This window comes from Aulostomus chinensis, chromosome 11, assembly GCF_037954235.1.
Source record: "Aulostomus chinensis isolate RoL2024-O1b breed Wild chromosome 11, RoL_Achi_v1.0, whole genome shotgun sequence".
Classification (NCBI taxonomy): Eukaryota; Metazoa; Chordata; class Actinopteri; order Syngnathiformes; family Aulostomidae; genus Aulostomus; species Aulostomus chinensis.
This window is the reverse complement of record NC_141330.1, coordinates 4,976,440-4,987,155: the sequence shown is the minus strand read 5'-3', so window position 1 is coordinate 4,987,155 and position 10,716 is coordinate 4,976,440. Positions and strand designations below refer to the sequence as shown.

Sequence of the window (10,716 nt, the reverse complement as noted above, 5' to 3'; positions counted from 1 at the left end):
TATTATAAAATAAACCACACCTCTTCCACAAATAACTGAGTATTAATAAAGATTTAAAACTGTTTACTTTTTTTGGTTCATTGAAGTACAAAAATCTTGTTAATAAAGCAAATTGGCACATTTCTATCCATCCACTCATCTTCTACCGCTCATCCTGTTAATTGTTGGGGGGGCGGGCGGGGGGGGCTTGAGCCTGACTCTTGTTGATGGGAGTCGGGTTCACACAAAAAGACACCAACCACACTTTGCAACAAGTGACTCCAGAAGGCTTTTCAAGTTCAAGGCTCAAGGAATCTTTATTATCCCTGAGGGGTAATTTGCTGCTGCAGCAGCCGTGGTTAAATCACTCCAACAGTCACAGAGAACAACATTGACAAGCACAATATGATAGAAAAATAGCTAAAACAGAGCAAAATAAAGAACAAAACAGCAACAGAGGCCAGTGATGATTAAAGTTAATCGACTTATTTAGCAGAGCCTGAAGCAGTTGCTCCGTGTCCTTCTTGGCTTGATCGGCAAAGTTCTCTGTGCAGTCATCCACCGCTGCTTTCATTCGTTTCTCATTCGTTTCGTTTCGAGATTTAAGAAAACTCGTGGAGACAGACATTTGTTTTGCGCTCACAACATTCATGAAATACCCAAAGAAAGAAGCAGTTAAAACATTGATTTGACCTTAGAAGTTAAATGCAGGCCTGTTGGTCATCATAGGCCCTTAATGTCACAAACGGGTGGATTTGACAGATGCTGCATTTAGCTGAACAGAAAATTATCTCAGGATGTGTGGTGAATTGCACCACAACTTACACCTGACTCCAAACAAATGAGGTTTTGTGTAACGGCTTTGGTTTCCATGGAGAACAGAAACAATCTTTTTGACAGAGGGTTTCTATAAATCAACAACTTCCTCCTCAAACTCACTCAAGCTCAGGAGGGGCTGCTCTGTTCTATGAATTTTGTGCCAAACAGGGACACCAGTATGGAAAAAGCTTCAGGTACAAGCCTGGTCTTTGTGGTTACCCCAACGGTGACTTTGCAACAGCAGCGTGGCTGCACCCTGGGCTTAGCTTCACTCATGATGACTATGCCTGGCTTATAGGAATAAAAACATGCCCGAGCCTTGTTTTTCTATAGCAGAATGATGACATCAGAGGTACTGCAAGATGAGGCTACAGATGATAACATAGAAATCTCCCATCTTCTCAGCAAAAACACATGGTGGAATGTGTTACAGCCCCATAAAATTACATACTTAACAATAATAATAAACCAAAAGGAGGAGGAGACCCTGGCCAAAAAGAACAAAAGGGAGGGAGGCACAGGGCTGACAGCCACAGTGTGGCCTCCCTAAGAAAAATCAGGTTTAATCTAAAACAAAACAACAAAAAAATGGACTACTGGTTATCCCCAACTCAAACTAAAATAACAAACCAAAACAACACAACTCCACCATCAAGGACAAAGTACATAAGAGTTAAGTTCATTCAAAAAGTAACCAAGCACAAAAAAAAACAACCCTTCCCCTGCTGCTGTTGCTGCCAGAGTGAGCATGTGAGTCGAACCACAGTCCCCACCCCCCAACTCCTCATTCCCTGATTACCAATTGACCACTGGCCTGTGGAGGTTGAGGAAAACAGCAGCAGGAGAAAACACCCCGAGGTGTGGGGTCAGCCAGTACCTGGCCACCTGTCACAGAATGTAATGCAGCGTGAAGCATGACACCAGCACCTCTGATCAGAAAGACCATTTTGGAAAAGAGACCAACTCCAGTTAAGAACGTCACCTGAGCGGTGCAGTTAAGGCACATGCTGAGGGAAAAGTCACTGCTAAGACCGAGCAGTGACGGACCGCTGTTATTTGTCGCGAAGAGTAATGGAGCATCTTCAGGCTGAGTGAACACAGATGTAGAAGTTCTTGTGCTCCTCCCAGTAGTGAAGCTCATCACTGAAGCTCCAGGAGCAGGCCAGGTCTTTGCTGGATTTGACCGTGTGGACAACCCAGTTGCCAGGCAACCTCTCAAACAGCAGCTCTGCTACACACGCCAGTGAGAGCTTCTTCTGACTCTGGATCAGTTGCTGGATTTGATCTTTATCAACAGGCTCAGGAGAAGCACTGTATGATACCGCAACGTTTATTTTCTTATCCGATGAGGGAACTCGGAAGCGGTTGATCCCAGTAAGGCAGTGGAATTCCTTCTTATGTAAGCAAAGGTATTTTCTTGGAAAACCTGTGGGGGACCTGAATATGCGCACTGACCAGCCAACCCAGTCATACTTCTTCTTCAGTTTCTCTATGACGGTATCAGCCAGCTGCTGGTTGGTCAAGGTTGAATGGTCCCTCACAATTCGACGGGAATCCAGCTCAGCCTGATTGGGGAAGCTGACGATGCAGTCTTCAATCACAGCATTCATCTTTTCCTGAACTGTCTTCATATTCTTACCCCACTCTTCCAGGATATTATCCTCCTCATTATTTTCGCTAAGAGTGGCGTGGCCCAGCAGTGCAATGAGGCCAATGCAGAACAGCTTCTTCAGACGAGCACAGAAGTCTTCCATCACCCGCCGACTTTTCTCCTCATAGTTCAGAATGATCTCCAGCACAGACTCCCCAGAGAAGTTATCTCCTGTCACCGCATTGTAGAGGACGTTCAGGTTCTTTTCACCACCAGTAATGGTAAAGTGCTTCAGGAAATCCGACTTCTTCACTTCCCGAAACTTAGGTCTGGCATTGAGGATCTCCATGTACTTCCTGAACTGGTTAGTGATGTTTTCCTCAACTGAGAAATACGCAGCATCAACTCCGCTTTTCTTGATCTCGTCGTTAATCCGATGAATCTCCTCTGAGACCACCTCCAGATGCTTTTGCACCTTCTGGAACTGCTCCTTCATGTACGTAGCCTCTTTGCTCTCCACATTGTCCAGAGCCAGCTTCACAATAGGGGCAGCGATGGAGAAAACAGGGAAGAGATCACCAGCAATACTGGCAACCATTTCAGCTCCCTGTTCAAAGACTTCCATCACAGTCTCCACCATGTCCTTCTTCTCTGCTACAAGCTTTTGCAGCTGGTTTGCCATCTTGACTCAATCTGATTCTAACAAGAGAAAAGACACAGCCAACGTGACATTAAAGCAACGCCTTGGAGGAAAAAAACGTCAAACACACACGAAACAAAAAAGAGCAACTGTGTGATCTACTCACGTCTCTGTCCTGGTGATGTTGGACGATCGCCTGCTCTGTTGCTCCTCTCGCCACACAGCAGCAAAGCAACTGATTAGGAAGAAGACAAACAGCCAGGTGAGCTTCAGTGTTGGCCACGCCCATTTAGCAGTGGGTGGTAATAAATGAGTTTACTTCTGCCCACTCCTTTTTGAGTAATAATTAATCAATCTTAATATCAAACCTGCATATCTCCTATTCAAATATGTGCCCGATTAACTTTTGTAGTATGAAGGTCATTTATTTTGTAAAAAACAAAAACAAAAAAAGCCATCACTGATGGAGGACCAGCTTGAGTTGAACACATATATTTAGTGGATTACTGCTGTATTTATTGGTTTGAAATAGAAAGTTACACCATATATATATATATATGGTGTAACTTTCTATGTGTGTATATATATATATATATATATATATATATATATATATATATATATATATATATATATATAAAATGTATGTATGTATGTATGTATATATGTGTGTGTGTGTGTGTGTGTATTCAAATCCATACAAGCCCAGTTTAGAAATATTACAATGGGATCATGTTCAAGGTTATGAGCTGGACCTTTTCTAGACCTGATCAGTGACTTCACATAGTTTCTTGTTTTGTAGTAGCTGTTTCCTTTTACACAAAGCTAGGCTAGTAGCTGTTTCCCTCAGTTTCCAGAGTTTCGCTGAACTGAGATAAACTAAGTGTACTAGCTGCACCCTTCCACTGAACAGCGAGTATAATTTGTTATAAAAGTGGGAACAGTGGACGTGTTATTTGTATCAGCAGCAGTGGCAAAATAGCGATATTATCTGTAGTAAAAACAGGAAGATTGAAAGTATTGTATCTGTGGCAGTGACATCATGGAGAGTAGCAGCATCGTCTGTAGTAGCAGCAGTAGCAGCATGATAGCCACCAGAAAGAAAAAAAATAATACTTTAACTTTCATGAAGAGCCTTTAAAGTGGATGACCTCATGACTGAGCTCACATGACAAGAGCTTCACCTCCATGATAACTGAGTTACCGCCATCTGCTGATGTTCTTGATGTATACGGAGAAGTGGAGGGCTCTGGGAGCAGCTCTGAAGCTGTATTTGGAAGGTTTATATTTGATCTCAAAGCTGAAACTCAAGTCATCTGACCATGTGATTTTAATCCCCGTATATTCATGTATGTCAGTGGCAGTGCGCCTCCTGCGACTGGAGAGATCAACCAAACCCTCCCTGCCCCACTCGGTCTGCCCACCGACGCAGAGAGAAACTAAACGGCCTGTTAATGCGTCCTCATAATGGAAACTACATCGATCCGTGCGCGTACAAGGGCCCTAATTGTATTGGGTTACAGCCGAATGACAGAGAGCCAAACAAACACCAAACGTGAGGGTTTGTTACGGCGCAACACGAGTGGATGAAAAGTTGAACACTTCCTGGAAGCGGAGGCGTCAGAGCTGCTAACCAACGCCCAGAAAAGTTCGGACCAAGAGTTTTATTAACATTTACAAGATTATTGACATTAAAATTCATAGATTTAACTCATCGCCTGCCTCAAATTCACACCCAAAGCTGAGTCACCAACAGAGCTGAGCTGAGTTGACACTAAACAGGGTGTGTAGAAGAGGAAAAGGGAATCCAACATCAAAGTGTCTGATCAAGTGAACCTGTATTTTCCTGTAAAGTCTGAACGCTTTCTCCATAGAAATGGAATCACCTTGAAAAGTCGGTGGAAGAAATCCATCCATCCATATCAGTATCAGAGTATCAATCAGCCTCGTCCCCTCTTGATGTCTTTGGACTGTGGAGGAAGCTGGAGTACCAGAGAGAACCCACACAGGAACAGGGAGAACATGGAGACTCACAAGGAAAGATCCCGTGCTGGAGCCGGGACTTGAACTCTGAACCTTCTTGTCTGAACCTTCTTGTTGTGACGCGATGGTGCTGACCACTGCACCACCCACTTGTGGAAGAAATGCACACTAAATTTTCTTCGTTTTAGCCATGTGGCCCTTTGATTTTATTGATATTTATGATATCAATAAAATCAAAGAGCTTTAAAGCTGCTGTTTCATTAGAATAACAGGTTTAATAAAGACGTAATAAAGACTTATGTTGGCAGAAATGTCCGCTTCTTGTTTATTACAAAATAAAAGTAGAATATACATAATTATTTCAATGAATATTTTGGCCTATACATTCAAAAGGCTTGTCTTGCAGCCAGAACAGGACAAATGTGAGATTTATACGTTTTCAGGAGTGGGGAAAAAGAATCATGTCACTCATGAACATTCTTAAGCACAAATTCATTCTTTCACACTAGAAGAGAAGAGATATACCCACTAGGTGTCTGGGAAAAGGAGTTGAAAAACAGGTTTTCTTCTTCTGATCTCCACATTCAGAAGTCTGATTGCCTGCCTGCTCTGAAACATTTCACCATTTCGCAAAATATTCATCTTGAAATGGTGAATTGAATTTTCCATTATTTTCACTTTCTCTGTCAGACTTGTCAGGATTGACAAACAGGGATTGTGCAGAGATGCACTTATTTGCTTTTTAAATTGTTCCCTGCTTAATTTTGCATGGTAAACTGCTAGCTTGAGTGCCAATTGCGACCGAAGCCCCCTGCTAACATATTAAATCTTATCCTCCAATCCCTCCTAAAAATGAAAAAAATAAACAGACTATGTAGTTTTATTGAAACATTTCAACAATAACAAAGAAGATTTAAGCCAAAAATAGCTGATACTGTTGAAAAAAGATCTCTACCACCTCATATTATTGCAAAAAGTCATGGACGATTGTTGGGATATGGGGAGCCCCAGCCAGAAACTGTTTGTAAGACATTTTGAGAACATCTCTATTGGTGTAAAGAACATTATCTTGTAACCGTCCTTGAACATTCCAAGATATTCATGATGTGAACATCTGAACGGTCTTCAAAGATTAGAGGAAGGTTCTTTGGAGAGACTTTCAAGGGGCAATAGTCAGAACATTCCTTTTGAGTCTCCAATAGAGAGTTCCTGTATCTCAACCTCCTAATAAAAACGGAATGTGAACCCGACCAAAGATTGCCGGTTTAACACCTAAACATTCCCATAACTTCCTGAATAATCTCCTTGTGTTAAAAAAAAATTCATGTCCCCCAACCCTTTAAAGAACGGAAGGATTCTTGCAAGGCATTGTCTTTTACTACATCCTCTGTACAATTTCTAGCTGGGGAATATTTTCCCTTCAAAGGGTCTCAAAGGAAATACTTTGATTAAATCTATAGAAATCGTATGGGATCCTCCATCCCAAGTCTTTTGAATGTGGCAATGAGACCTTAAAATACCCGTAACGAGATGTTTTCCTTATGTCATACAGAAAACATCGAACCAAAGGATGTTAATGATGCAAATGGTGTGTTTTGAGGACGTCACCAAATTTCTGTAAATGTTTTTAACATTTGTCACCTTTGGAGAACAATACATGAGGGCTTTGCATTTCGCCCAAGCCCAGTCATGGCCAGCCACTGTGTTTTGACGCATTGAGTTGAAGGTGGCATGGAGATGAACATGTTAATGGCTCTGAATTTTTTTTTCCAGTCACAATTGTTTTTGTTTGTTTGTTTGTTTGTTTGTTTGTTGATGAATTCTATATTTCACCCACAGGCAAAAGAGAGAGTATACAAATTAATTGAAGTCACACAATGATTGAGATACAAGGACCCAGGCATAAGAGATTATATATCCACACCGACAATATCTATGAGAAATTGTAAATCATTCCAGGATACAGATGTTCATCGGCAGCTGTAACTGATTTCTTCTCATGTGCAGCTACCTTGCAATAACCTTCGAGCCTATTCAGGGTGAATACACAGGAAAGCTTTTTTGTGTTTGCCATAGTAGTAACAATCGGGCTGAAAGTTGTTGGCCTCCACCACGTCCTTGTAATGGCTGACAGCATGGACCAAGCAGTCAGGAAAGTTCTTGCGCAAAGACAGAGCCACTGCCATCATGTCTCCTTTCAGCTTCTGCTGCTCAATCTGCTCTTGGATCTGGCTCTTGTTAATGGGCGTCGGGTTCACACAAAAAGACACCACCACTTTGATCTTGTTCTTGGTCAAAATGTCAAACCAGTTGGTTCCATCACTTCCGTGATACTTCTTTCCTGCCAACCAGTTGAAAAAGAAGATGCGCTCCCTGTCGGCGAAAGCTCTGATGGACCAGCTCACCCAGTCATACTTCTTAACAAGTGACTCCAGAAGGGTTTTCGTAAACTCCGAGTCAACTGTGCCGGGATTCTCCTGAAGCAGTTGCTCCGTGTCCTTCTTGGCTTGATCGGCAAAGTTCTCTGCGCAGTCATCCACCGCCGCTTTCATTCGTTTCTCCACATCCTCCATTCGGTTCTGCCACTTCTTCACCATCTCCTCCCCGACGACCCCTTCCTTGAGGGCGGCATGGCCCATGACAGCGATAATGCCCATCACGAAAAGCTTTTTCAGCTGGGCACAGAAATCCTCAACTGCCCTCCTGCCTCTCTGCTCCGTGATGACGATCGTTTCCAGCATAGGATCTCCTGAGGTGTTGTCTCCAGTGACAGCGTTGTAGAGGGCATCCAAGTTCAAGTCACCATCCGTGTTTTCGTAGTGATTCAGAAACTTCTCCCTCTTCTTCTCCTTGAACGTTGGCTTGGCGTTGACAAATTCTTGGAACTTTTCATACTGGCTGATCATCTGAACCTCTCGATCGAAGTTCTGCTTGTTCAGCGATGTCCTCTGGAGCTCCAGGGCAATTTTATCAATATCATTTTGGATCCCCTCGAGTTGTTTGTTGACCAGGTCGAACTGTTTACACAGGTAACGAGCCTCTTTACCTTCTGGGTTGCTGAGTAACTCAGCTGAGGCCATGAAGACAGCCTCCAAGATAGGATGAAGCTGGCCCACTGTGGAAGCAAGCACTTCAGAGGCCTGCCCCATGATCTCCACACCCTTCTCGATCTTGTCCTTGTTCTGCACGAGCCAGTCCGCCACACTATTCATCTTTACGTTATCAAATGCACACTTATCAAAGAAATTCCCCTGGAAAGGAGTTTGCTGGCACCTGAAAGGAAAAGAGAAACCTTGTGAAGTTCATAACCGTGTGATTTAGTTCCATTTTGTGATGCTCAGGTAATCAGGAGGCATGAAGTCATTCCTCTCACAGGACATTTTCCTGACAAACCCACACAATAGAGCAAATGGCAGGTCATGTCTACACTTGTAGGCATCCAGTTTCATGCCGCACCCTCATTGCCTCAACAAATGACAGGGACTCCATTTAAAGCTTGGTGGCATTCAATAAAGCTCAAGAAAGTACACATAGGCACAGATGGATGGCAATTCAGAACAAATATCAAACATAGTATGTGTGCTCATGAATTATGATGTGAGTTATTGTGCAACATTGCAGCACTGGACCTCTGGGATGCCATTTTTACTGTTCTAACAATAACCAAACCCAGATTAAACACGGAAGTTCACAACACGGGAGAAAGGGGGGTATTTGGCAATGTTTTAATGGTTTTTCATTTTTAAATACACAAGAGAGATGATCTAACTCAGTTCCCTGGAGTTCCTATCCAATTCTGAAGAAAGGCACACCCAAGTCTGGGAGAAGAAAACCCCCACCACTGCACTTGTTCAACCATGCAATCACATTTCCCTCCTCATCACTGCCTCGGATATAAATGAAACCCATTATAAATACCCTGTGTTTTCAGGGCTTGTGAGAAAAAAAAAAAGACAAACGCAGGTTTATATGTAGAACAACAGAACATGGTTCCAATAATTGCTGCAGTGATGACATCAGAGGTGTCATTTTACAGTCTTTCCTCTCACTCTACTAATTAGATTGACTATTCAGTCACAAGTTTGTTCATTTTTCTACATTTCTATGTGAACCAGATGATGGAAATAACATGTTCTTAAAGAATTAGATTCCGTTCTATTCTATAGTGAAGAACAGTGAATACAAGCACAAACTGTGTAAGGTTTTTTTTTTTTTTTTTTGCTTTAAAAGATCTTCCCTTCTTAAAAAAAAAAAAAAAGCAGTAAAAACTTTGTCTCCTTTCCGTGTGAAATAATTTTTATGGAAAGGAAAAAAATAAGGTGAGTCCCACAAAGCGTTTCATCAAACACCTTTCTCCTCTGTCAGTATGCTTTAGAGCTGCAGAGCTGTAATGGAGCTTAACAAAACCACGTCCCCCCGAGGACTCATCCCTACTGGGTCCTGTAACACAGGCGACATAGACAGTTGCCTGGAGCACAAAATGCGTTCTGAGTGCATGTAAAACACCTTCACGCAGCTGACTCAAACTATAAGTGACTCACAGAATCATATCTCAGGGACAGAGAGCTCGGATAAGGGTACTGCCAAGCATAAAACTCAAAGATTCTCTCATATTTCCACCAGTATCCAATAAAATACAGAGGAGGATGGGTAAAATTTTCTGGTACTTCTGCTTCACCTGAGTATTTCCATTTTATGCACCTTTATTCTTATATACTTTTACATCCCTCCTATCTACATGTTTTGCTATCATTCCAATCAAATGTGGGCCATTTTTAATGTGGAAAAACAATCAAAATCATCAACACAACAGCTCCACAAAGCTTTCAAGAGAGGATCAGCCTCAGTAATGGTGAGGAAAGCTGATTACACAACCTTGAGATGTTGTTTCTTTTGTTTGTACGTGTTATGAGAAAGAAAAAATGTGATTAAGTGGGAAAGAAATGCTGCAGATGCTGAAAAAAGAATTAAAGCAGAATAAGAAGAACTCACCTTTCAAGGTAAATATTTAGTCCAATGGGCTACAGTCCAGTTATCCTCTAGTCCAGCTGTGCCTGTGAGCACCAGCCTCCTTAGGATGTATATATACTCTCTCTCTCTCTCTCTCTCTCTCTCTCTCTCTCTCTCTCTCTCTCTCTCTCTTTTTCCCAGCTCTCTCTCTCTGTCTCTCTGTCTCCCAGCTCTCCCTTGTTGTCACTCCCCCTTTGGAACTCCTCCATCCTGTTCCAGCATTCCACAGAGACCCACTCAGATGGATGAGAGACAGCACTGACACAGATAACATCCTGTAAACACTCCTCAAGCTGGGACACAACGCACACTGGAAAAATCTAAATAAAAGTCTGTGTGTGTGTGAGAAAGAGAGGGAGAGAGAGAGGGAGAGACAGAGAGTGTCAGAAAGAAAGATGATGGGAGAGTATAAACAACAAGAAAGAGAGTAAAAAGGAGGCCAGCCGCAGTGGGGGTAAGCCCTTCAAGACAAAACCCCCCTTGTTGTGCCTCGAACAAGGTTGCCATGGTCACTGCACTGGTTCCCTCAACTTCTGCGACACGGTGCATGCTGGAAAGCCGACTCCGCTCCTCCTGTCTGCAAACAGTTGGGATTAACAGCTACTTAGGTTCTGTGAATAACTAGCAAATGTTGGCGTGTCATGCAAACTTGTTCCGTGATGAGAACGAGCCCTTTTAGATGATCCTCCTCACT

The 10,716-nt window shown here is 42.6% G+C and overlaps 2 protein-coding genes across 2 annotated transcripts; both read right to left on the bottom strand.

The window, feature by feature from the left end:
- Positions 1 to 253: 253 nt before the first annotated feature.
- LOC147252930 (protein rapunzel-like) lies at positions 254 to 5,051 on the bottom strand. Its single transcript, XM_086217856.1, has 3 exons — positions 4,916 to 5,051; positions 3,196 to 3,264; positions 254 to 3,088 (listed from the first exon to the last, which is right to left on the bottom strand). The coding sequence occupies exon 3, from the start codon at positions 3,069 to 3,071 to the stop codon at positions 1,881 to 1,883; it is 1,191 nt and encodes a 396-aa protein (XP_086073982.1). The 5' UTR covers positions 3,072 to 3,088; positions 3,196 to 3,264; positions 4,916 to 5,051; the 3' UTR covers positions 254 to 1,880.
- Positions 5,052 to 5,353: 302 nt separating this feature from the next.
- On the bottom strand, positions 5,354 to 10,157 carry rpz5 (rapunzel 5). The gene is made up of 2 exons (XM_086217857.1): positions 10,005 to 10,157; positions 5,354 to 8,285 (listed from the first exon to the last, which is right to left on the bottom strand). The coding sequence occupies exon 2, from the start codon at positions 8,222 to 8,224 to the stop codon at positions 7,043 to 7,045; it is 1,182 nt and encodes a 393-aa protein (XP_086073983.1). The 5' UTR covers positions 8,225 to 8,285; positions 10,005 to 10,157; the 3' UTR covers positions 5,354 to 7,042.
- Between the last annotated feature and the right edge of the window lie 559 nt (positions 10,158 to 10,716).

Coding starts and splice junctions, on each gene's coding strand:
- rpz5 (XM_086217857.1), bottom strand. CDS start 8,224: ATGAATAGTGTGGCGGACTGGCTCGTGCAGAACAAGGACAAGATCGAG.
- LOC147252930 (XM_086217856.1), bottom strand. CDS start 3,071: ATGGCAAACCAGCTGCAAAAGCTTGTAGCAGAGAAGAAGGACATGGTG.